We start from the raw sequence: 27900 nt of genomic DNA, 5'->3' as shown, positions 1-27900 counted from the left end.
TGACTTTATTAACCTTACTCATAGTGTTGAATACAAATGCAAAATTAAGTGGTGACCCTTATTTTTAGTCTATTTCAAAGCATGGTCTTTTAGATTTAAGAATTAGGGCAGATATATGTCACAAGAGGGAGGGGAACCAAAAAACCAAGTTAAAAAAAGCCCACTGGTATGTTTATATGTTACAAAGTTTGAGGTACAGCCCTTAAACTCTTTTAAATGGTATTTTCCTCTGACTTTCCATTAATCTCACCAGTAACTGAACTTTTAACAAGGCCCTATAATCTAACACACAAGTCTTCCAATTATAAACTGAAGAGAAATGTGGGCAGGTATGTGTACCAAGTACCTTATGAAATTCACTATGCACAAGTGAACTTCACATATAGATTTCAAAAATCAAAAGGACTATGATATTCTTAAAACCCAAAGGCTAGATAAGGCCTTCCAATCTTTTCTGCACTGTAAGAAATGACTTGATCTAATGATGTTAATGTAGAAATACATTATATATTTTAACATCAGTAAGATAGGACATTCAAGGGAAGAGCCAATAAAGCGTTCGCATTTTAAAACCAAAAGGGACACATCTTGGACACGTTAAATTACAAAATTCACTTCTAAGCAGGAACTGTTACTGTGTAACAAATACTGCTCATATTAAAAGTGCTGGTGACAAAAAAAATTCAATACGCCCTCTCCACAGAATCTGTTCACATACATTTATATATAACTGTAACTGTAGTAAGAGTTTAAATGTTTAAGGTGCTCAAATTTTGCACTGCATGACTAATTCAATAAGTATTCATCTGCTACCTCTTTGTAGCAACTCCAGTTAGAGTGAATGATCCATGGGCAAAGGGCAAAAATGTTGTTATTTTCTAGAATGTGGCATTTGTGGAGCTGGAGTGCCCTCTATTGGCAACGAAGAAGACACACTCATTAGCTGTCCTGCATGCATTTTCTCATTAATTCGGAGTTCACATCCATCTTGAAGCATTCGAACTGCTATTCGGGCAATGTTCTTAGAGTCGTCAAGACCACTGTGAGGCCTCCCATCATAATCCATTCCTAGCTTTTCAAGCATTATTGTTAATTTGGTTTGGCTTCTAGGAACCTGAAAAATAAATAGCTTAGTAAATAATTCTTTAGTATTCTATAAATCACTGTGAAAAATAAGAAATTGAAAATTAACAGTAATAGTTAAAGTTAGGCAAAGGGCAAATACTCTTGGTTAAATGGAGCAAATAATTCAAACCTTCAGAGCTTAAAAAAATGAAGTTATAGATGAAAATACATATAAACAGACAGAATCCTCAAGACATCTAAAGAATCTAGTTTTGTAATTTGACAAATCATTTATGAAAGGAAATGTATTGTTTTATTTATTTATTTATTTTTTCCCCTGGGGAGGGGGGCAGAGGTGGAGAAATGTATTGTTTTAGACATCTAAGTTAAAGCTCTACCATTTGAACTCAAATATTCTTTTGTATGGTATTTTACCGCAATGTGTTATTTTACTTGATAGACTCCTTCAGTGGATACACTGAAAAAAATCTAGCCTTTCTATGACTAAAGACAATAAAGATCAGGGCGGCTGGGTAGCTCAGCCAGTTGAGTGTCTGACTTGGTTTTGGCTCAGGCCATGATTTTGTGGTTTTGTGAGTTCGAGCCCCACATGGGGCTCTGTGTTGGCCACACGGAGCCTGCTTGGGATTCTCTTTCTCCCTCTCCCCTACTCACGTTGTCTCCGTCTCTCTCAAAAATAAACTTAAAACAACAATGATGAAGATCAAGAATGAAAGACATTATCATGTGATACTTTTCAGCCTACTTAAATATAAATATTTAAATTTATTTAAATATTTGATAAATATAAAAATCTCACACCCCAAATTTCAATATGCCCCTCCACTTTTGAGAAGCACCATTCTACCTTCTGTATATCACTACTGGGAAGATCTGTTAAGTTTTACATTCTGTAGTCTGTATAGCTATGTCACCTAAACATCTTGGGGCTTCAGCTTCTTTATCTGTAAAATAAGAGTAGGGGCACCTGGGTGGCTCAGTCAGGCACCTGACTCTTGATTTCAGCTCAGGTCAGTCAGGATCTCACAATCGTGAGATCAAACCCCAGGTTGGGCTAGGTGATGAGCATGGAGCCTGCTTGTGATTCTTGCTCCCTCTCTCTGCCCCTCCCCCACTCACGTGTGTGCGCTCTCTCTCCCTCAAAAATAAACTTTAAAAAATAAAGTAAGACTAATAGTTATCCTGTTTACTCATTGGGTTATTGGGAGAATCACAAAGTAAATGATATAAAAGAACCATGATAAACATCATTAATTATCCTTAGCTGGAATTATCACCTTCTGGTCCTTTCACTAAATATCACCTAGAAAATGTGCTTCCAAAAATAATTTTTCCAACACACTGAACAACTTAGGTGAAATGGACTATCCCTAGACACACAACCCACCAAGACTGAATTGTTACGGAACAGAAAATCTGAACAGACCTACAATAAGTAAGGAGGATGACAGAATTGGTAATCAAAAACTCCCAACCAAGAGAAGCCCAGGACCAGATGGCTTCACTGGTGGATTCTAAAAAACATTTAAAGAAGTATTAACACTGATCCTTCTCTAACTCTTGTAAAAAACCGAAGAGGGAACACTTCCTAAATCACTTGATGAGGTTAGCGTTATCCTGATATGGAGGCCAGACAAAGACACTACAAGAAAACTACAGATCAATATCCCTTATAAATACTGATGCAAAAATCCTCAACAATACCAGCAAACCAAATTCAACAGCATATTAAATGGATTATACACCATGAACAAGTGGGATTTAGTCTTAGAAAGCAAGGATGGTCCAACATACAAAAATCAACCAATGTAACAAACCACACTAACAGAATGAAGGGAAAAAGAAACACATGATCATCTCAATTGATGCAGAAAAAGCATTTGCTAAAATTAAACACCCTTTCATGATGAAAACTCTCAACAAAGTAGGAAGAGAAGAAATCTACCTCAAAATAACAAAGTCCATATATAAAAAATTTACAGTGAACATTATATTCAATGGTGAAAAGACCGAGAGCTCTCCCTCTAAGATCAGGAACAAGATAAGGATGCCCACTTTCCCCATTCAAAACAGTATCAGAAGTTCTAACCAGAATAAGTAGGCAAAAAAAAAAATAAAAGGCATCTCCACTGGAAAGGAAGAAGTTATCTATGTTTGCAAGTGTCGTGATCTTTTATTTAGAAAATTCTGAAGATTCCACCAAAAAACCGTCAGAACTAATAAGCAAAGACAGCAAAGTCACAGGATACAAAACCGGCACACAAAAAATCAGTTGCATGGAGCCCAGGGGGGCCAGACAGTTAAGTGTCTGACTCAGGATTTCAGTCATTATCTCATGGTTCGTGAGTTTGAGTCCTGCATAGGGCTCTGCGCTGTCAGCTTGGGATTCTCTCTCTCCCTCTCCCCTGCTCATGCCTGCACGTGCTCTCTCTCTCTCAAAATAAATAAACTTTAAAAATCAGTTGTATTTCTATCCAATAATAATGAACAATCCAAAAAGGATATTAAGAAAAAAATTCCATTTCAGTAGCAAAAAATAAATAAAAAAGTTTAACCAAAGAAGTGAAAGACTTGTATATTGAAAATTACAAAATGTTGCTGAAAGAAATTAAAGACAACATACATTAAATGGGGAGACATGTTCATAAATTGAAAGATTTAATATTGCTAAATAATCAGAAATACTTAACACGATCTACAAATTCAGTATAGTCACTAGCAAAATATTAACTCAAAATGGATCAAAGACTAAACCTAAGAAAGAGTCAGAACTACAAAATTCTAAGAAAACCTAAGGGAAAAGTTACATGACATTGGATTTGGCAATGGTTTCTTGGATAGGACACCCAAAAGCAGAGGCAACAAGAGAAAAACTCGATAAACTGGACTTCATAAAAATTTAAAACTTTCGTATATAAAAGGACACACTATCAATAGCAAAAGACAACCCACAGAATGGAAGAAAATATTTGGAAATCATAGATCTGAAAAAGGATTAATATCCAGAATATACAAATAATTCCTAAAACTCAACAATAAAAAAAAAATTACATGATTTCAAAATGGGCAAAAAGACATACAGACATTTCTCCAAAGACATACAACTGGCCAATAAGCACATGAAAAACTGCTCAACATCACTAATCATTCTGGAAATACAAATCAAAACCACAGTGAGATACCTCTTCATACCCATTACATAGCCATCATTTAAAAATATAAAAAGAGGGGTGCCTGGGTGGCTCATTTGGTTAAGTGTCAGACTTTGGCTCAGGTCATGATCTCAGGGTTTGTGAGTTCGAGCCCTCTGTCGGGCTCTGTGTTGTCAGCGCAGAGCACACTTTGGATCCTCTGCCCCCACCCCCCACTCCACCCTCCACCCCCCACTCTCTAACCCTCTCCCAATGGAGCGTGCACACTCTCTCTATATTCTCTGGCTTAGAACATAAAAAACATAAAAAAGAGAAAAAAAGAAAATGGAAAATAAGTGCTGGCAAGGATACAGAAAAACTGAAACCCCTGTGCATTGCTGGTGACAATGTAAAATGGGGCAGCCACTACGGAAAACCATTTGGGAGGTCCTCAAAAAATTAAACATAGAATTTCTGTATGATCTAATTCCACTTCTAGGTATATACCCAAAGAACTGAAAGCAGGGACTCCGTTATTTGCACCTGCATGTTCACTGGAGCATTATTCACAATGGCCGGAAGGTGGAGGCAACCCAACTGTCCATCAACAGATGAATGGATAAACAAAATGTGGTCTAAAAATATAATGAAATATTATTCAGCCTTCAAAAGGAAAGAACTTCTCAAACAATGGAATTATCACATAGCTTTACAAAGGAAGGAAATTCTGACACCTACCACAGCACACACGAACCTTGAAGACATTACACTAAGTGCAATATGCCCGTCACAAAAAAAACACACACAAAAAAAACAAATACCGGAAGATTCCCTTATATGAGGTACCTAGAGCGGTACAATTCACAGAGAAAGTGGCATGGTGGCTGCCAGGGGCTAGAGGAAGGGGCAACAGGGAGTCACTGTTTAAAAAGTATAGAGTTTCTGTTTTGGAAGATGAAAAAGTTCTGCAAATGGATGGTGGTGATGGCTGCATGACAATATGAATGTCCATCCTTCACTAAACTGTACAGTTAAAATGGTCAAAATGGTGCATATTGTTATGCTATGCCTATTTTACCACAAAATAAATCAGAGGTAACATGAAATATCAGGGATTGTGCCAAAAAAATTATCAGCTCTATTAAACAAGGGCCAATTCACTCAATCCTGTCTAAAACTGAAGAGCTGTGTGAGAACCTGGGTAAAGAGCACATAAACCTCACGCATTCTCTGGCCTGGCAAGAAGTTCTCAGCACGGTGACTGACTTGGAAGGTGAATGGCAGGAAAGTGGTAGGCCAGAAATTGCTGACTGGTTTGCAGAAGAGCTGCAGAAACTAGCCTAGACATTTTCATCACATAAACTAATTCAACAAGTACCCGTAAGACCCTGGAGAAAACCCTTAACTTCAAGTGGTAAGATTCTTGGATTTCAAGGAAAAGTGAATCTTTGGGAAAATCATATTGCAAAAAAACTGCCAATGTTCACACTTTTGCTTAGGTTTGACAGTGAGAAAAGCTATTAGCAAGTCTTAAGACTTAATGTAAGCCATCTGGACAAATTGTAGAAAATTAGACAGTATTTTTCCTCCCTTTCAACACCAGAAGGTGACTAGGTAAAAAACCCTTTCTCAGAATCTTCTGCTCAGCCACAGAACTTCACTTTGAAAAGAGCTTTGTAATGTACAGTCTGACTGTACACTAGAGAAGAGATTTACTGATCTGCCTTTAGAACAGTCGTGGATTTAGAGGCGCCTGGGTGGCTCAGTTGGTTAAGCGTCTGACTCTTGATTTTGGCTCAGGTCATGATCTTGCAGTTTGTGAGACTGAACCTCTGAGTCGGGCTCTGTGCTGATAGTGAGGAGCCTGCTTGGGATTCTCTCTCTCCCTCTCTCTCTTCCCCTCCCCTGCTTGTGCTCTCTCAAAATAAATAAATTTAAAAAGAAAAAAAGAATAGTTGTGGATTTCTGCCAAAGAAGAGGGTCCAGTCATTCACAGAAAAGCAACGAATATTTCACTGCAGCTTTCAACCTTTTATGCGTGTGAGTAATAAACCTCTTCTTATTTAACAATATGAAGAGCGAGCGCAGAAGCTGTCTCATTTCAGTGGAATACGAAATCCATGCAAGCTTGTCTCAAATCCTAACCAGAACTGAGTATTTGTACAGGAAAAAGAAAGACAAAAACAAAAGAACGAAAACAAACAGCTATCACCTTACCAATGTGCTTCATCCTTTTATTTCAAAAATGACATTTAATGTGTATAAAGAACTACAAAAGAAATTAAAAACTAACATGTCTGCATAATTTTGTGAGTTAAACCTACACTTGAGTCTGATCATGCCACACAGAAATAAGCTTTTTTATTTTCCAAAATCTTGTATAAAATTGTGTCTGTAGGCTGTATTTGTATCCATATTGCTTCAGCCTACTCATAGAAAACTCAAACCCACTTTAAGTTTCAGCCAGTTATTAAACAGAAAAGTATTATGTTTGCCTTATGAATTTTTTAATTTATGAAAAGGAAAGAGATTAATTTCAAATTTAGAGATCTATCTATCTCCACTCCTAAGGCTGGATAAAGAGTAATTTTTGGTTTTAAAAAAGAAAAAAAAGAATACTTGTTTTTTTTGGTTTTTTTTTTTAAGTTTATTTACTTTGAGAGAGAGGAAGAAAGAGCACACATGCGGGGGAGGGACAGAGAGAGAGAGGGAGAATCCCAAGCAGGCTCTGCACTGTCCGCGAAGAGTCTGAGTCAGGGCTTGAACTCATAAATCATGAGATCACGACCTGAGCCGAAACCAAGAGTCAGACACTTAACCAACTGAGCCACCCAGGTGCCCCTGGAAAAAAGAATACTTTGTACTTGCCAAAGACCATACATTGTTAGACTCCTATATAGTAAAAATTTGTGCTCAGACTTTTAGGCCTGCTTGGATGGGGGGGGGGGGGGGGCGGCAGAGAAGGAAACATTTTAAAAAGATAAATGTTAAGTTTCTTCAACTTACACTAATTGGCATCACAGTCAATAAATTTATGAACAGAAGAAATCCACATAGAAAAGAGCAGCCTAATAAACTGGTCAACATATACAGATCCACAAAGAAGTATTATTCTCTACTCAAAAGAGCACTGGTTGGGTGCCTAGATGGCTCAGTTGCTTAAGCATCTGATTCTTGATTTCAGCTGAGACCATGATCTCACAGTCATGAGTTCGAGCCCAGCGTTCGGCTCTGTGGTGACAGCACAGAGCCTGCTTGGGATTCTCTCTCCCTCTGTCTCTGCCCCTTCCCCTGCCTCAAAATTAATAAATAAACTTTAAAAAATGTATTAAAAAGAAAAGAGTGGGGAGCCTGGGTGGTTCACTCGGTTGGTCCTCTGACTTAAGCTCAGGTCATAATCTCACAGCATATGAGTTCAAGCCCCACATCAGGCTCTGTGCTGACAGTGCAGAGCCTGGAACCTATTTCAGATTCTGTGTGTGTCCCTCTCTCTGCCCCTCTCCCACTCTGTCTCTATTTCTCAAAGATAAACTTAAAAAAAAAAAAAAAAGAGCACTGGCAATGTTATTGCCTTAATATATCTGCAACTTTCTGAACACTCTAATGTATTGTGAACAATAGATATTTTTATGCAGACTTAAACATTGTTATGGCTTAATTAATTATTAAATTATTAATAATTATCCTTGGAATAAATAAAGGTTTGAGAAAGATGTCCTAATATAAGAATGCATTGTCACCTGAGGTACAGCAAAAAAAAAAAAAAAAGGGGGGGCCTAAAGATGACCAAGACCCTACAGATTTACATAAAACACGGAGCATAGAGACACATTTGAATTATCACATTAGCAAAATGCAGACAGTGGGAAAACCTACAGAACAAATGGTTGTTTCTTAAAAATAAAATAAAACAATTGTTAGAGAGAAAAACAGGTGGAAAAGGAATTTAATTAGAGATTAAAAAATTTAAGAGACATGTCACCCAACTATAAATGTGTGGACCTTATTCTGATTCAAAACACAAAAGGTAGAAGAAAAAAATAAGGTGAAGAAGACTAAGAAGTACCAACTCCCAAGCATAAAGGAAGTCACAGGGATGAAATGCACGGCACGGGGACCAGTCAATACCACTGTAATAAGCCTGTATGCTAGCAGATGGTAACACAGATCATGGTGAGCAGGGGGTGATCTATCCGATCACTATGTTGTACACCTGAAACTAATATAACATCGATATCGACTATGTTTCAATTTAAAAAACTAACTAAATTTAGAAAGAAAACTATGATATTTATGACTATTTGAGAACATTAAGGAATTCCTGTTGGTTTTTCTGTGTGATAATGGTATGGTGGTTATGCTTTTCAAAAGAATTCCTTATTTTTTGGAATTACATAACAACGTGTTTACAGATCAAATGAAAATAAAGTTTGAGATCTGCTTCAATAGAGTAAGGAAAGGGGTAAGCAGGTGAAGATACAGATGAAACAAGGTTGGCCATGAGATTATAACTATTAAAACTGGGTAACGAGGGTTCATTATACCTGTCAACTTTTGTATACATTTGTAATTTTCCATAAAAAAAGTTTTTTTGAAAAATCATAAAATGAGTGAAAAGCTAAATTCACAAAGAAGTAAAAAAACACCAAATATAATCAAAGGACTAGTATCCAAAATAAATATCTATACACAACCACAATTTATAACCTACAGTTACAGAAGAACTACCCAATTTTTAATGTTTATTTTTGAGAGGGCGTGCAGGTGAGTGGGGGAGGGGAAGAGAGAGAGGGAGACACAGAATCTGAAGCAGGCTCCAGGCTCCAAGCTGTCAGCACAGAGCAGAATGTGGGGCTTGAACCCACAAATCACGAGATCATGACCTGAAGTCGGATGCTCAACTGGCTGAGCCACTCAGGCGCCCCAGATTACTCAATTTTTTTAAATGGGAAGATTTAAACAGGAACTTTACAAAATAAATTCAAATGGCTAATAATCATAGGAAAACAAGCTCAACCTGAGAAGCAATTAAACAAATGCATATTAGGACCTTAATGAGATGGCATCCCACATCCACCAGATTTATAAACACTTAAAATGTCTGGCAACACCAGATGCTGGCAAAGACGTGGAGCAATTATGAACTCATCTACTCTTCTGGGGAGAGTGCAAATTGGTACAACCCCCTCAGAAAACTATTTTTGCATTACCTAACATCAATGATGCACATATCCTACAACAAGCAATCCTACTCGTAGGTTTATACCCTAAAGAAATGAGCGCAAAGAAGCCCCAGAAGACATGCGTAAGAATGTTTATAGCACCACTGTTCGTAAAAACCCCAAATGACCAGCCAAATAGAGCAGATAAACAAACTCCTGATATTCATACAATGAAATTCTACATGGCAATAAAGTTAACAACAGCTACATACATGACATCGATGAATCTCAAACATAATGCCGGGGAAAAAAGCAAAATGAACAATACAGCCAGCACGATGTTAAAACATGTTGAAAAAAACAGGCAAAAGTATAACGGATGTACATTTAAACAGTAAAACTGTAAGGAAAAACAAGAAAATGATTTCCATGAAAGTATGGACTGTGGGGTAGGGGCTCTGGGAAAAAGAAAAGGGGTTGAGTGAGTGGAAGTTACAAGGGATTTCACTTTAAAAAAACTCCACTCTTCTGTATGTACACTTCTCAGCTTTAAAAAATGTCAAAACCACAAAAAATGTTTTTAAGGGAAAGCCCCTTTTCTCATGAAACTAGGATGTGCTTCATCAAAATGAGGTTGTAAAGGAAGAAAGAAGACAGCACAAGGTCTTACATGTGATAGAGAAGCAAAGAAAAAGAAAAATCTCCTAGGATGATTTTAGAAAAAGCCTGAAAAACAAAAAGTTCAAATTAGAACAGGATTAAAAGTTCCAGGCAGGTAATCTCCAAGGAAAAAGGAGAGAGAGAGAGAGAGAGAGAGAGAGAGAGAGAGACAGAGACAGACAGAGAGAGACAGAGAGAGACAGAGAGAGACAGAGAGAGAGAGACAGAGAGAACGAACACTGGAGGGCACCTGAGTGTTCTGAGTACTGGGGAGCAGTCTACAGTTTGAATGGAAAGTAATAGGATAACGACTGAAGGAGGCACTTGTTAAATCTGGGGAGAAGTTGTGAAGTCTCTAGTGTTACAAGAACAGAAGCACCTAGTAATAATTTGATTACAAAGATAATGTAACTAATTAGGAAGACACACAAAGGGGAAAGGACATGCAGGTACTGTGGCTTTTTCACAGAGCTAAATCTTCATCTTCCATTGCAGGAACTCAAGAGATACCTCAAACCGAAAATTCAACAAATAGCATTAACCTATCATTTAGAAGTATGAAGGTAAATACTGGAAGAAAGAGCTACAAAAAGTTGAAATTGTCTGCCTTAGGAGAATAGGAACCAGTGACGGTAAGGGCCAGAGTGGATGACTGCCACTTGTCATAAGCCTTGTAATACTATTTTTAAAAATTTACACTACACCTATGCATTAACACTGATAAAATTAAAATTCAGTGGGGAGCATTTGTTCCACAAACAATTCACACATTAAATACCCCTATAGTTTCAAACCTCTGTTACTGAAGAGCATGTATATACAGTTAACCTATTTAAATAATGGTAACAGATTTAAAGAAAAACAGCTCAACTTTCTAAATTCATAAGATCATGATCATATTCATGTTTAGATAGTAAGTAACATAGGTATATTGCCTTTTCCTGTGAAAAGCACCTAGTAAATCACAATGTGATGTACATGCAAAATGTAGTAAGTTTATCAAGAGCAATATAATCAATAAAATGAAAATTTTTACCTTGTAAAAGTTCCCATATGACTTTCGAATATTGATCCACTTTTTAGCAAAAGGAGGATATTTGAGCCTGCTTAGCCGGCACTGAATGTTCAGGAACTTACTCATATCCCACGAACTTGTAAAATCAAAAACAGGGGTGAAAAACAATGAAATAAATACCATACTGTTCTTACAAGTAAAATCATTCTATTTGTTTTTGATTTACACATCCCCTTTCTTGCTGATATTCACATATATCAAACTTACAAAATTAACCTCTCTACCTCCAAAATACTACTTGAAAAATAAACTTTAAAAAAACAAAGAAAAGTACAAGTCAGGTATATTAAATTTTTCTCACAAACTGACTAATTCTTACTAGGCTCATCATGACCATTTTCATGGTTCTGATTACTTGGGCAGACTTCTATGTTGCTAATTATTTTTTCATAAGCCAAAAATAATTCTGCTAAGCTTACTTTTAATGGCAAGTTTATCATATTAGGAAGTTCTTTGAGGGTGTGCTTTGAAACAAAACAAATGAACAAAATATTTTAAAGAGAAGAAAGTAGCTATTCAGGGGTTAGAATACAATTTATTGTGTTACAGCATATGTTTCTACAACACTAATCAACTTATGTAGTTAAGTAGGAAAATACTGATTGTACAATATGGACGTTGTGTTGGTTTGTACATGGTTTTTCCTAGGAAAAAAAGGAATCGGGACAATAGCTGTAGAAATTATAACCTTCAGCAGGAAAGAAAAAACTCTCAACTCAGCTGCTGTACTGCCAACAGTACTTTCAAGTATATTATTAAAAAATTAAAAACAAGTGCTTGTCCCCAGGATCCTATTGCTTCTGTGCATTTGTAATATCCTCTGAGGCAACTTCCACTTAATGTGAACTGCTTGCCTGCGTGGTCCAAATTATTTCTGGAGGTATGAGCTATGTCCCAGAATGTGAGGTTTTTACAGAATCACACATACTGTGTTACGACAGAAACACCTATATACTTTGGCAGGCACACTGCTCATTCACATTCAAAATCAACAGATTTCTAAAGAGGTCCATCAACATTTTCCCAAATTTCTACTTTTAAACACAATTATAATGTGACTACACTCAGTGCTTTTTTCCTATGTAAGGGTCACTAAACCCTTTATGTAAGTGACATCTCCATTTTAGTGTGCAATCTGTCCACAGTTTGAAACAGAAGTCGATTAGGACTTTCTTCTTCAATCTTAATAGCACTATCCTTTAGGAGCTGCCTTGGCACAATGCCTGTAATCCTTGTTTTAATCTTTCTGATCTTCCCTCTAAATTTTTCATCTAACAAATGCTTTTTGAGCACACAAAATGTTGAGTTCAGACTACAGTAAGCATTATGGAAGATTATATCAAGTAGCCCAAGTCTTTACCCTGAAAGGATTTTTAATCACCTTGCACACGTAAGTCTTACATAAATAAAGTTTAAGTCTATCAGAATATTTAGATGCCAACACAAATGGTACATATATAAAGCCTATGAGACATCCAAAAAAACCAAAAATCACTATGAGTTGAAGTATGCATAGTAAAACAGAAGGGCTTAATAAAGTAGCAAAGGAAGAGAGCCTTCTAGTAGAAGAAAAGCATGAAAAAGTGCACAAAGGACACACCATATGGTTCATGGGCCAGCATGACCACAGTGGAAAAGAATGGCAGGTGGATTAGGATACACAGGCTTCAGGTCTGGCTTGAAAGCCAGACTGAAGATTTGGGACTTCTTTGAGCAAGGAAGTATCACGATAAAAAGGTCATTTTACTTTTACACATTAACACTTATCCTTCCCTAGTCTTCTAGTCCTGGATTAGACTGTTACCATTGCTTTCCCTCCTCTCTTTGGTCCCTAGGATTCAAAGTTTAAGTAGAAATAAGAATGTGAGAAGAAAAATATGGTCTCTTGTGGGAGACCCCAGAACTATCAGTAAATAATACTTTTTGTGGTTATTCTGAACGTTAAATGAACGTGAACATCTTTTATCTTTAAAAAGAAAATTACAAAAGATAATTTTGCTAAATACTCACCCATCTGTCAATATGCAATATTTATACTTTGTTCCTAACTCCTTCGATTTCATCCAGTCAATTACTTTTTTTAGTACCTGAGGGAAGGTATCAGCTCTGTCTACCTGATCCTGAGGATATAAAAGTAAAATATATAAAAATCAGAGTAGCTACATGTAGTCCTACAAATACTCAGACACAAACGTTGAAGAGAAAGGAACAGTAAGAGAAAGTCTCATCTATGATATTTTAAATTCTACGTGATTTCCTTGGCTGAGATCCACCTAACATTGTATTTTTAAGATAATTAAAGATTGTTTACAATCCTCCCCAAATGAAGATTTAAAATCATCCCCAGTGGTTCTCCTTTTTTTAAGGCCTCAACCTAGTGGCTGACTAATTCTCCGGAGTGGAGAAAAGGGAAATCTCCCAGCTACAAGCCACAGCCCTCCAACACGGTCTCCCTATCTCAAAGCTCAGATCTTTCCACAACAGATAACACACCGCTGCCAGACTGAGCTTCCTCAGTTGATCGTCACATCACTTCCGTACTTAAAATCCTGCAAATGTTCCCCAAGGTTTTCAGGATAAAAAGACACACAAGACTCTTCATGACCTGGCCTCCCTCGCCTACCACTGTAGCTGTATTTTCTACCACTTTAGCTGTATTTTTGACCACTTTCTTACTAGCTCATGCACACCTGACCATCCCCAACTACTGACAGTCCTACCATGCACACATGAAATGCCCAGCCATTCTTTCCTGCCTATTGACCTATCATGATTCAGCCCAAGTTCACTAACTTGAGGAAGTCTGGCACAGGACAGCCCTCCCTTCCCTCTGTCATAAGATGCCCATACTACCCTGATAAAACAACGACTTGCTCATTAGTCTTAACAATATTGTCACCACTCACTGGTTTAGTCTGTCTGTCCTCCTGAATACAGACTGTCGAGTGACCTGAGGAGACTGACTTAACTATCTCTGTGTCCCAGGTACCTTGGCAAATACTACAGGAAGCACTCAAATACTTGTTGAGTGAATGAATAAATGAATAAGGGAACTAACTAAACAAAGGCCCTAACACATTACAACACAATAAAAAGATCAGAGACCTAATAAAACATTAACCTATATAGAAGGTCAGGTTATAAACAGATACATTTTAAAACTTCCAAGTCCAGCATGGTAACAATTATTCTACCAATGATCAAAAAAATTAAATCTTTAGATTCATCATTGCCAGTCCTTAAGAGGAAAGGCTAGAAAGATTTTACCAGGTATAAAATTTGCTTTCCTACTTTTTTCATAGTATAATATGGAAAATCTTTATCAAGTAAGTACGTTGTTTATAATAATAATTTTTTAAACTATGAAATACAACCCTAATTTCAGAACCTCTTTCAAACTCTAGAAAAAAGAACACAGAATTAGAACCTGAGTAATCCCAGTTAGGTTGATGCAGAAATCAGAAAGTTGGGTGTTAATCTCTGGTCTCACATACTGCTGAAATGTATCTTCCTACAAGGAAAGGAGAGCAAGTTAAAGTATTTTCTATGACTTCAGATACATGACACAAGGTACATGAAATATTAAGCCACAGGAGACTATAATTTTATAGGTGCTTATGACATAACCCTTTCTAGAATTTTAACCACTTCAGGATAATTCTCTACTCCCAAAGCACTCTAATTTTAACTATGCTTCATAGTTTAAATTTTTTTAAGATAAAACAAGTATCTGAAAGCAAGCCTTCAAACCAGTTTACACATTATCTTGAGAAGCAAAATGTTGATAATTTTGTTTGTACTATTTGAAACTGTAAAGCTTAATAATGCAACCTCAACTTCAAGATGCTACCAGCTTTTTAAATAATAGTAAACTCTTTGAAAAAAATGCCAATCTTTAGTTATAATAAATTAGTTCTAGATTACTGCTCTCTCATTTACTCTTGAATAGTCTTTATTTTTATGTTGATTCCATTAAACTGAAATCTAATAATCAAAATTGAACTACATGAGATGTAGTAGTTTAAAGAGCAAGAATACTATATTTTTGTAGCCATTTTTATCCTCTTTGAGAAGCTCTCATGCTTGCCTTCTCATCTGCTCCCAACAAGTCTGTGAGCTCATAAGGCCAGTACTGTTACCATTAAGCTCAGACCTCCGAGCGCTTTCTCCTCTAGCCCAACACTGCCTCCCTAAACAAGAACATGCTAAGTCACTTTTAAAACTTAAGGACAATTTTGAAGCCTAAAGGCAGCAATCGCTAATACTAGGTAGATACAGAGAAAAAGACTTTTTTTTGTGTGACAGAAGACTCAAAAAATTAAGAAAAATGTTCCATTTCCTAATAAATTCTTTCTTCACATTAGTACATTAAGCCAATGAGTTGTAAAGGTTAACTCTTGTCAAAGAGCAACATTCAACAACAGCAAAGAATGTCTGAACTTTAAAAGTTAGATGCTCTTTACTTACCAAATGCATTGCAGAAAGAAAAAGTCCACTTAACTGAATTTCTCAGATAAATGAAGGCTCTATCCTTTTAAGTATCAATATTTTCATAATTTTCAATGAAAATCTTTCAAAAATATGCTGCAACTTCCCTTCTCAATACAAGCAGGTAGTATCAAATATACCATTAATAAAAAACTTCATTCACTTCTATCAGAATGATTACCACAGAGAATTATGCACTCGATGAGCAAATATTTAGCAACCACTTAAGCAGATTACATAGTAAGTTATCAAATGATAAGGGGAATTAAAAATTAAAGTAGAGCAGATAAGCAGGATCAGAAAAATTGGGTGTGGGGGATGGTTTCAGCTAGACTATTAAATAGATCATCACTTTTATGCAGAAGGTGAGAACCAAGGAAGGACTGGAAAGAAGAGAGGGAGTGTAGGAGGGAGGAATAAACAGCAAGACTTCTGGAAGAAAGGAATTAGAACTAAAGCCCTGGAGGTGAGGGGGTAGAACATGCCTGGTATCTCTGAGAAACAGAAAGCAGGTTAATATGGCATGATCAGAGGTGGTGAGAGGCCAGATCACGTTAAGGAATATGGCTTTTTTCTGAGTTAAAAGAAGAGCCACTGAAGGGAAGATGGAAAAGAGCCAAAGAAGGAAAATGGCTTCTATTTTATAAGGATCACTCCGCACACTATGTTGAGACTTGCTTTAGGAGACAAGGACAGAAACAGAGACCAGTTCGATAGTGAATGCAGTAAATCCAGACAAGAAATTATTGGGACTCCGACTAGAGTCACAGGAATGCAGTTAAGTGGCTGGGTTCTGGATGAATTTTGAAGGCAGAGCAAACCAGAGTTGGTCTGGATGTGTGAAGGGAAGAAACACAGGAGTCCAGGATGATTCCAAGGTTTCTGAACTGAGTAAATAAGAATTGCCATCACTCAAGCTAGGGAAAGCTGAACACACAACAGGTGGAGAGTAAATTCACTTTGGGACATGTTAAGAGGTCTGTTTAAATGTCCAAGCAGAGATATTAAATAAGCTGCCTGGATTTGGGATTGATGTCCAGGTTGAAAATAAACAGTTGGGAGTCATTAGCATACAGACAGTTTCTAAAAGCTTTGAAAGTAGATGCGATTAGGGGAGAGGATCTGTAGGGAGAACAGGACCTAGGATTGAACCCTGGGGCATCCAATATTAGGAGCTATGAAGAAAAGAAGGAACCAGCAAGGGAAACTGGAAGGGAGCCCAATGAGGATGGAGACGAATTAAGAGAATGAGGTGTACTGGCAGTCACCTGCAGCAAATATGTCAAGGACAGAGTGGTCAATTATACCAGCATTTAGATGAGAGTCAGAAATGACACTAACAAATGATGCTAGTGGAGGGATAGGATTGAAGACCTAACTTAAACCCACAGTGGTGGGAGTTTAAGAGAGAATGGGAGGAAACAGCAGTACGTAACTTTCTCAAAGATATTTACCAGAAAAGAACAAAGAAATGGGGTAGCTGGCAGGGAAGTGGAATCGAGTAAAAGCTTTTTATGGTGTGAAAAATAACATGTCCGTATGTGACGGGAACAATACAGTAAAAAGCAGTAAGTCATTAATGTCTCAATGAGGGAAGAGAAAGGCTAGAGCAGTAAATTTGAGTAAGAAAGAAAAAGTGGAACCTAGTGAGTTATGCAAGATTATTACAGTTGTAGCAGTCATTCTTCCTTTTAATTTATGGACTTCAATCTTCCTTGGACAAGGAAATTATATAAACAGGCTGATTATAACTAAAAGAGATTCTGAATAACACTAAGAAAAAAATGTATGCATTTTTATACACAAGCCTTTTATACTTGCTCCCAACGTTTTGGTGGCTACTGGCGATGGAAGAGAAGTAACTTTTAGATAGATGAGATGTTATGATATGTTTGCTCAGATTTTACAAGGCAAATATTAGTGTTTTGGAGAACTCCTTCCGACTTCCAGAACCAATAGGACAGTGACAACCAATAGTACAGAGCCAATATATTATATGGCTCAAAGCCAAGGTTACAAGTGCCATATGTCCCTAAACTTTTCACCAGAAAGATGGCCAGTTCTAAGTTGAAAGGCAATTTCTGTAATTTGCCATTTTTAGAGATCAGAGCCTATAGGAGTCCACAGCTGTGGTTCTTAATCCTGACTGCATGTCAACTGAGAAGCTTTAAAAACATGCTGATGTCAGGGGCCCCACCACAGAACAACTAAATGAGAATCTCTGGGATGAGGGCCAGGCATTTTTTTTTTTTTTTAACTCCCTAAGAGATTCTGATGTCCAGCCAGATATGTGTTCTAACCAAACAGAAAAAACAATGTAATTTTAGCTCCTGGAAAAGGAGAGAAGTAGCCTCTGAAATTATTTCATTACAGCTTTTCTATTAATCAAGCTGATACATAGTACACAACAAGAGCCAACAGCCCACTTTTAAATTCTAAGTCTAGCTTTAAAATAGCAAATGAGGGGCGCCTGGGTGGCTCAGTCAGTTGAGCGAACGACTTCAGCTCAGGTCATGATGTCGCGGTCCATGAGTTCAAGCCCCACATCGGGCTCTGTGCTGACAGCTCAGAGCCTGGAGCCTGTTTCAGATTCTGTGTCTCCCTCTCTCTGACCCTCCCCCGTTCATGCTCTGTCTCTCTCTGTCTCAAAAATAAATAAACGTTAAAAAAAAAAATAGCAAATGAGATCCCTGCTCTACTAGAGAACACCAGAATAGTTGCTGCTAAAAATGAAAAATCAAAACGTAACAATTCACTTACTATTTCTAAGGTATGGGTATTCAGTAAAACCACAGGAAATTCAATTATTTCATGTATAAACTCAGGTGGGTTACCCTCTTCACAAGTGGCTTCAAAATCAATGATACAAATGTAGTCATAGTAACTGTCAGCACAATTGCCCTCTTTCAACATCAGCTTCTGCTTCTTGTAATAGTTTTTCAGCCTTTTCTTTAGCACATCCTTTACTCCTCTAAGGAAAGAAAAAGAAAATTAACTCTTAGATGAGTATTACAATCAAAAATCTGAACTCTTACCTGCTGGCAAAGGACTGAACTGGCAGTCACAGCATAATTTAGCAAATATTAACTAGAATAAATGTAAAGAAAGCAAGACTTAATGCTAAGTTAGCAAAGAATTAAAATCAAATGTAACACAGAATATTTTCCTTCAGAAGTAACTTTTCATTTTTGTAGTACATAAGAGCATTTCTCCTATACTGGTATTTCAAGCCATACACCTTGTTAGCATACACTGCCTATATAGCCATACTGCCTTATACCAAAATGATATACATAATACAACAACTGAAATTAATGTTGAACTATTCTACAGGCCAAACACAAATTTCAGAGTAAGAAAATTCAGGTAAATGGAATATTTATGCTATCTTTCTTTTTGGTTTTTATAGGTTAGACAACTAAAATACCCATATGAATAAGAAAGCATTATGAGCCTTGCATATAAAGTTGAATGTCTACTAGCTAGGAAAACTCATTTGGAAGATACCCTAGTGTAAACCATGTCCAGAAGAACAGCCATACTCAATAGGTTCTTAATTGGAAGCAGGTTTCTTAATCTAGCATGGATAGAATTTTATTTAGAAGATTACAGATATTTTCAAAATACATGTCCTACAAATGGTGGGTGGAGAAAAGATTGTTCTAAGTAGATAACAATCATTGGTAATGGTGGTCATGTACTTCAAACAGTATGTACTTCACTTCTTCTAAAAATTAAAAGTCATGACTAGTGCTCAGACTTCCTTCAGTATTACTTGTTTGAGTCCTATTAATGGTTTTACAAATACAAAATGGCAGTAAAAATAAAAGGACCTAAATTGTAGCCAGTGTGCAGTGACAACTAAGGTATTTTCGACACATCACTAATAACTATCAAAAAAAAAATTTTAGGGGCACCCGGGGGCCCTCAGTCAGTTGAGTCTCTGACTTCGGCTCAGGTCATCATCTCACAATTCATGGGTTCCAGCCCCATTTTGGGCTCTGTGCTGACAGCTCAGAGCCTAGAGCCAGCTTCGGATTCTGGGTCTCCCTCTCTCTCTGTCCCTTCCCCACTTACACTCTGTCTCTGTCTCTCAAAAATAAATACGTTAAAATTTTTTTTTTAATTTAACCTTTTACTTTCCTTCCCAAACTACCACTGAAAAAGAATCCTATTCATGAGAATATTGATAATTAACCAGTTTGTTGTTTTAAGACAGAATGTTTTAATATGTTTATTTGCTTGAGATTTTCTAAATTACCAAAATGGGAGCACCTGAGTAATTCTTGATCTCGGCTCAGGTCATGATCTCACAGTTCGTGGATTCATTCCCTGCGTCTGGCTCTGTACTGATGGTGCAGAGCCTGCTTGGGATCCTCTCTCTTCTTCTCTCTCTACCCCTCTCCAAACTCATGCTCTCACTCTCAAAAAAATAAATTAACTTTAAAACAGAGGATAAATATTGCTTATAAGAAAAAAAGGATAATGAGGACCCAGAAACAATAACCATTTTCACCTACCACATGCAGTCCATTCTTTTCTTGATGCTGACAATTAACTACCAAAATTCTGCATTCCAAAGGTCATTCATTCCTACTCCAAGCTCCAAGTCAACATAAAGTGATTTGTTTTGCAAAAATTTACTAAACACAGAGAGTGTATACACTTCACAGAAGATACACACACATACATACACACACACACACACACACACACACACAGAGTTGGCTAAGTTGCATTGTTTTCTCATTCAATATCCAGTTCAATATAATGCATGCTATCATTCTGCATATTTTTAAAAGCTAAAACAGAAAAAAACATATTTCCTGATAGGTGAATAATTTTTTTAAATTACTTGGTTTCAAAGAAACCCTCTTTATAAAAATAACACAAGTGGACAAAATAAAAAATATATATATATATATATATATATATATATATATATATATCCAATCTCAGTAAGATGTAATTAACCATCAACCAAATGAGCAACTAAAAAAATTTTAAATATATTTAGTATAATAAAATAGCTACTTCTGTACATTGCTGGTAGATAGACTGTCAAAATACTCAACGGTTGTCGACTCAGCACTCTTAGCCTACTGGCCAAGAGACTGACATAAATAATCAAAGGTGCACATAAGGATTCACTTATAAGAATGAAAATTGTAGCTACTATGTGAATTGTTAATAATGGTTATCTCCTTATGGTAGGATTACAGATGATTGGCTAATTCTTCAGTGTATTCAAGATTTTCTAGGATAAGCATATACTACTTCTGTATTTTTAAAAAGTTATTGTTAATTACCTGGTTTCAAGCTTGAATTCTGAAAGCTTAGCTCTGAGTTCTTCCTTACTCATTCTATTAATGCATCCATTCGTAATAGCAATCTCTTTGTAAACTGGGTCACTGAAATCACTTGCACTGGAGGTAATGAACTTAGATCCTTTGGTTTCTTGGCCATCAAATCTACACTGTTGCTTTTTCTACCAAAAAAAATATATATACATATAGATAAGCTTATAATTAATACAAATATCTTAAAGATTCAAACTCCTGAGGCCTATTCATTACTACATGTTCAACGAAAAGTGCATAGAAAGAAGACATGTTTCCAATACAATTTACCCTGCTCTCTTCTGAGTCATGAGATTTCTTAAAGGAAATGAAGCTAAATAAAAATAGCACCGGTGCTGGGAGCACTTCACTACAGAGCCCCAGCTGACCATTTACTAGCAGCATGACCTTGAATAGTTACTTACCAGCCTCTGATCTTCAGTTTCCTTATCTATAAAATAAAGAATAATAACTATTCCAAGTCGCATTTGGTATTTGGTAATGGTAAACAGTATTTAAACAAGGTTATTATAAGTATTAAATGAGATTATGTGTATTGGGCTCCCAACACCATGCCACCTACCAAACCACCATGGCTATTAATGGGAACTTTATTACCATCATAGACTACAGAACAGACCTTTTCACAAACATTCTAAAATTTCTAAACAAACCAACTTTTAAAAGAACTTTTACAACATTGTGCATGTATAAGTCAGTGACATCCTCAGAATTTTTTAACCTCATTTCATTTCACTAAGTTAACAGAATTGACCAATATAAAAACAAAAGGGACTATACAGAAACCTAGTTCATAATCTCTTAGAACCCCAAGCAAAGAAGGAAATGTATTCAGCTTCAAAACACACAATTTCCCAAACCCACATGTATACCAATTATTCAGGAGAACTACAGTTAGTGTATCATAAATCTTTCCTCTCCTTAAGTCAAACTCTGTGTTAAGAAAAAAACTGAACTCAATTGTAATCACTCCACAGGTAGTCCAAAGTTATTAATATGCCTAGTTTCAAAGTTCCATTTATAAGTTAACAATTTTCCACATGCAATTTTACAAATATTAGGTATGCTCCAGAATTTTCAAGAAGACTTTGGTACTGGGGTGCCTGAATGGCTCAGTCAGTTGAGCATCTGAGTTCAACTCAGGTCATGATCTCATGGTTCGTGGGTTCAAGCCCTGTGGTGGTTTCCCCCCACTCCTGTCCCATCCCGCACTCTCTCTCTCAAAAATGAATAAACGTTAAAAAAAAAAAAAAACACTCAGTAACAAGAAAATAAACTTAATTAAAAACAAAAAACTTTGGTACTTAGCATTAATCCATATTAGTCTGTTAATTTAGTCATAATTTACTACATTGTCCCCATAAGAACTAATTACAGATTAAGAGGGGATAACCATGGACAGGCCAAATTCCCTGACTTAGCACTAATCCTAAACGTTCAGGGACTATTTCTCGCTCAAAGCTCTCAAATGTGTGTTTAATACAACACACATTTACTAGAAATGCAATGCTAGGTACTGTGCTAGAGCACTCAAGAATTATTCCTATGTCTTCAGAGGAAGAGATCAGAAATCCCAATGTGTAAATTGTCCATATACTGAAGAATAACTATATTGAAATTCCTTGTTGACAAATGGTTAAAAAACTTTACTAAAGCTATGGAAGTAATTAGTTTTCAATAATACATTAAATTTACAATACCTGGCTACTTTATTGCTAGAATTTAATCAGGATAATTTATCCTTTGTCTTTAAACTTACGGTGAATTTTAAACTTCATCTTCAGTCGGGTTAAAATTTAGGTCAACAATGAGTAACAGTTTGTCTACCAAAACAGATGGCTCAGTCAATTTAAGCAAATTTATTCTTTGGCTAAGTTCTCTCTCTGATTCACTTGCTTAATTCTTATCTAAAAGTGCAACTACAAAAATTACCCAAAATAACACTAAGGTCTCTTAAATCTGCTGTAAATCATGATTTCTGTAAAGGAAGATCTGCTTCCTCTCCCAGGTCCAACTCTAGCTCTTTCAATGAAGCTCAGGGCACGTGAAGGTCTGGTTCTCTGTGATCAGTGTCTGCTCCCAAATTTAAGGTCTACACTAATGGTTTCTGAAGAAGGTTACTAAAGTCAACCCACTAAGGAGTAAAAGAAAATATTAAAAACCCGCATGTACTATAAATCTAGTAAAATGCATAATTATTTTACTAAACAATAGATTGACAATGACATCCTCCCCAATGTCTATGTCCACCTGTCACAGGTCACATAAAGTACCAGACATATAATGAGAAAAGTGTGGGCAGATTCCATATTATGGGGAGGAATATTCACTTGCAAAGTATTGTGACCTTTTGCAATTTTTCTGTATTCAAATAAATGACTGTACAATTTATATGATCTCAAATAAGAGAACATATACAGTATGGGAAATGACTATGAAAAACTTTTATATCAAAAAGAGGCTTACTATCTTACCACGCTTTTGAACTTAAAGTTGACTTACATATTTTCTTTTGCAAGACAGGTATTCCAAAACTGCTGTCATTTTCTGTGATGAGAAAGGGATTAATAGCTTGAAACTTAAAAGGTTTTCCTTTCAACACAACTTGTTATTTCAACATGAAAGAAAAGGTTTTAACAGTGAGATAAAAAGATAACTGCTTATCAAAAGAAACTTTTCTCTGTAGCAAGAATATTTTGAAAATAGTTATTTTGGAAATGTTTTCATATATGATCGCCAAAAAAACTACGTTACATACGAAACAAACGGCCTCCACAACTACAAGCTAAAAAAAAAAAAAAAAAAAACCTTAGAAGTATAATTTAGCCCGGTTAAAATTCTTCCAAAAGAAGAGTTCTGATTAAAGCTGTACTTACTTGGTTAAAAATGTGAAAATGTAATACCTATCAGTTTACAAAAACAACTGACATTAGGAATAATGAAAATGGATTTAGCAATGTTCCAACAAAGTACTTTGCTTGCCTGAGATAGGAAAACAAAACTGTTAATAGTATCCAACAATACGGGGCGCCTGGGTGGCTCAGTCGGTTTAAGTGGCCAACTTCCACTCAGACCATGATCTCGCAGTTCGTGAGTTCGAGCCCTGCATGGGGGGGGCTCTGTGCTGACAGCTCAGAGCCTGGAGCCTGCTTCGGATTCTGTGTCTCCCTCACTCTCTTCTCCTCCCCCACTCACGCTCTGTCTCTCTCTCTCTCTCTCTCTCTCAAAAATAAATAAACATTAAAAAAAAATAGTATCCAACAATAAGTTTTTAACAACTATGAGTCACTAAAAACAATTTGGAACACAGACCTAAGTCTTATGTTGCTATATCTCAAAGTTTGAAGACTTTCAAAATATAGTGAAGTACATCCAATTATTTTTAAGCCAACCTACATGACGATGTTATTGACAACATCTCAGCCTGAAGACGGAGGTGGGTGGAAAAGAGGTTCGTTAGAGAGAGGCAGCATCCAAGGCCTTTCGGAATGTGTATCTTAAGGAGAATGGGACAGCTATGCAAACAACCCAAAAGAAGGTCGTGCAGAACACAGGGAGCATCAGAGATCCTTAAGAAGAAAGACTATCCACCATAAAAGAACCCATGAAGCTAAGGGCTGTGACAGCAAAAGGGAAGAAGTCAGCAACGGAGGCAGGAGCCACGTCCTGCCGGGCAGCCAACTGAAGACTAAGATGGGGAAAAACACACATCAGATTCATGTCACTGAAAGATCATTCTAGCTGCTATTTGGAGAACTGGCTGTTGATGGAAGAGTTAAGAGCAAGGAAGCCTCGTGCAAGTACCCACTCTATGAAGTGCTCAACATACGTTACTCAAATGAAATGGGCCAACTTCAGCATTAGGATTATTTACAATCTGCAGCGCTAGTCACCAATAATGTATACCCGCCAAATGAGATGAACAAGGAAGTTTTGAGGACGTCTTTACAGTTCTGCTCCGTACGGGGTTCTACCAATGAGTTGTCAAAATCACTACGAAAAGCAGTCGTGTAGAATATCTATATGAAATAGTAGCAAATGGGCAAAAAGTTCCGATAATAGGCGCAATCACCCTCCGTTAAGGCTGGGGGGCGGGGGGCGGGTAATGGACTTCGGGTCCTAGAAATGACACGCCTAGAGCCTTTGGTGCGAGTTTTAAAAACATAACCTACCTAAAAGGGCTAGACAGAATGACTACAGCAACAGCGTGCCCTGAGTATTTAGAGAATTCCCCCCAGAACTTCTAAAACCACAGTTCACACACTTCTCGTCTTGACTATTTCCTCACATCACATTGCCAGAGGATAATTCGGGCGACAGGGGGCTTGAAGACAACCAACCAGAGGAAAGGCGCCGGGGACGGGAACAGGGGGAGCGGCCGGGGTTGGGAGTCGAAAGGCTGACGTTTCTGCGGAACAGCCTAGAAGGCAGGGGCGCGGGAGTCCGGAAGGGCCGGGCACCGACGAACGGGCGCGGCGGACTCACCTCAGGATTCGGGTTCCGCGGCTCCTCCCCACACTCGGAGGGGGGAGACTCCAGCCGCGCGGGAGCCACGGCCTCGCTGCCAGACTGTTTGCTCCGCTCATGCTCCATGCCGGCTGTCACGTAAGGAGAGAGCTGCCGGAGCCCGACACTCGCTCACTCTCACTCGGCCAAGCCCGAAAGCCTCGCCTTTCTCCGTTGAAAAATTACCGGGCTCGCGTTCCCGCGGCGGCGGCCACACAAACTCGAGCGGACACCTCCCACTTCCGGGAGCGTGTGGCGTCCACACGCCGCGCAGGCGCAGTGAGCGGGCGCGCGCGGAACGCTAGCGCATCTGCCGATGGGGGAGGGAGGAGGAAGGCGAGCGAGGCGCGCGCGGGAGGCTACGAGTTAGACGTCGCTGTGCGGCAAAGTGTCCTGTTGCCGTTACACCAGTCGACACCAGTCACTAAAGAATACCGCCAGGATAGAAGATCCCGTCACCGTATTTCCTGAGAAGAAAAACGAGGGGTACCAGGGGGGAGCGGTGAACTTCCACCGTGGCAAATAACATTTGTGAAACAATTTCCGTTTTCCGTGAGGAGTGTAAGACGTCTGCTTCTGGACCAGAGAAAATGGGTCTGGACTTACTAAAGACTGAAAGAAATATATAAACAACTGTTTTCAGACATTGGGCAATAGGAAATTCTGGACCGTTGTGCCTGAGAGAAGAGAAACAAGATCGACCCTATATCACCCTGGCTTTCTGCCTAAAGGCAGTTTTCAAGTTGAGGCGCAGGGAAGGGGAACTCAAAAAAGACCTAAGATCTCACTGAGAAGACAGGTCTTACTGAGTTGAAAAGACAGGGATCGGAGTTAAGGGGATTTGGGGAGGCCAAGCTGGTTGGAATTGATAAGGAGTTCCTGGAGAAAGAGCTTCGGAATCCACATGGCATACCCTTGAATCTTCAGCTGAATAAAAATCAGCGGGTATGTGGTGTGAACCTCCACAAGGCCCACAAAGAGTAATTGCGGGGAACAGTTAAGTCAGACAATTCTCAGAGTTCACACTGGAAGAGGACTCGTTTGAGTTCCCCACTGCCGTTGACTACATGGAATATGCTCCTGAGACCCAGAGGTGTCATGTCTTAGTTGTGAGGTCAACTCTGAGACCCTGGGGTCTAGAGAAAAAGCTATTGTCGATTCTTCAAAAGCTTAAAACCCTGAAAGGATCAAACTTGCTCAGCAACTAACCTGACTGCCTGCCAGAACAAAGGCTAATTCTCTCTAAAAGACTACAACGCAACTCAGGACTCAACAACATTAGGTTGAAAATATCAGGCATCTACCAGTTAAAAATTAATAGACCTGCCAAGTAATTAGGAGAATATATGAGACAGGCAATAGAAACATATCCAGAAAGGATACAAATGGTGGCATTGGCAAAGACTTCAAACATCTATTATAAATGTACTCAATATGTTCAGTGATTTAAAGGAAAAAGATTTTGGGAGAGAAATGAGGCTTTTTAAAAAGAAGCAAATAGAATTTCTGGTGAGGCTTTTTAAAAAGAAGCAAATAGGGGCGCCTGGGTGGCGCAGTCGGTTAAGTGTCCGACTTCAGCCAGGTCATGATCTCGAGGGGTCCGTGAGTTCGAGCCCGGCGTCGGGCTCTGGGCTGATTGCTCAGAGCCTGGAGCCTGTTTCGGATTCTGTGTCTCCCTCTCTCTCTGCCCCTCCCCCGTTCATGCTCTGTCTCTCTCTGTCCCAAAAATAAATAAATGTTGAAAAAAAAAATTAAAAAGAAGCAAATAGAATTTCTGGAGATGAAAAATATGTGAAATTTAAAAAAAAAAAAATCTCTTGGCAGGGGCACCTGGGTCAGTCAAGTGTCCTTTGACTTGATTTCGGCTCAGGTCATAATCTCACGTTTCGTGGGTTCAAGCCCTGTGTCAGGCTCTGTGCTGAGAGTGTGGAGCCTGCTTGGGATTTTCTCCCTCTCTCTCTCTCCCTCTCCCACTTGCACGAGCATGCGCCCTCTCTCTTTCCCTCAAAAATAAATAAAAAAATCTCTAGAGAGGATGGATACCACATTTGGAACTGTAGAAAAAAGAAGTAACATACCAGTGGTAGCAATCCAAAATGACACGCTCAGAGAAAATAGGAAAAAAAAAAATTTCCAGAGCCTCTTGTGACCTATGGGACAATATAAAGAGGCTATATATGCATTTAGGAGAAGACTTCCACTGCCTCCATTTTGACCTTCAAACTTTCTAAGTTCTTTCCAGTTTACTTTTAACTTAGGCAGAAAACACTGAGGGCAGAGTATTCCCAGATGGGACCTGAAACTACCCCCTCAAGGAATAAGGACCGCCCTGAGCCAGCAAGACCCCACCACCCATGATTGACCTCCAGACAAAAATCAATTTGACCTTCACTGCCCACCTGGATATACTCACTGACCAGTGTCTCACATTT

General features: G+C 38.0%; 1 protein-coding gene across 7 annotated transcripts; it reads right to left on the bottom strand.

The window, feature by feature from the left end:
* On the bottom strand, window positions 1-25707 carry ERI1 (exoribonuclease 1). Of its 7 annotated transcripts, XM_047855970.1 has the most exons (9): window positions 25303-25357; window positions 24359-24386; window positions 23465-23509; window positions 20912-21090; window positions 18363-18573; window positions 14542-14625; window positions 13125-13234; window positions 11076-11190; window positions 1-1114 (listed from the first exon to the last, which is right to left on the bottom strand). In XM_047855970.1, the coding sequence occupies exons 3-9, from the start codon at window positions 23504-23506 to the stop codon at window positions 872-874; spliced, it is 984 nt and encodes a 327-aa protein (XP_047711926.1). In that variant the 5' UTR covers window positions 23507-23509; window positions 24359-24386; window positions 25303-25357; the 3' UTR covers window positions 1-871. The 7 variants fall into 7 exon arrangements, with proteins under 7 accessions (XP_047711926.1, XP_047711923.1, XP_047711924.1 ...); XM_047855967.1 differs by lacking the exons at window positions 24359-24386; window positions 25303-25357 and adding an exon at window positions 25448-25707; XM_047855968.1 differs by lacking the exons at window positions 23465-23509; window positions 24359-24386; window positions 25303-25357 and adding an exon at window positions 25448-25707.
* Window positions 25708-27900: the final 2193 nt, after the last annotated feature.

This window comes from Prionailurus viverrinus, chromosome B1 (assembly GCF_022837055.1).
Source record: "Prionailurus viverrinus isolate Anna chromosome B1, UM_Priviv_1.0, whole genome shotgun sequence".
NCBI classification, from domain to species: domain Eukaryota; kingdom Metazoa; phylum Chordata; class Mammalia; order Carnivora; family Felidae; genus Prionailurus; species Prionailurus viverrinus.
The sequence above is the reverse complement of the archived record's forward strand: the minus strand, read 5'-3'. Positions and strand labels throughout refer to the sequence as shown.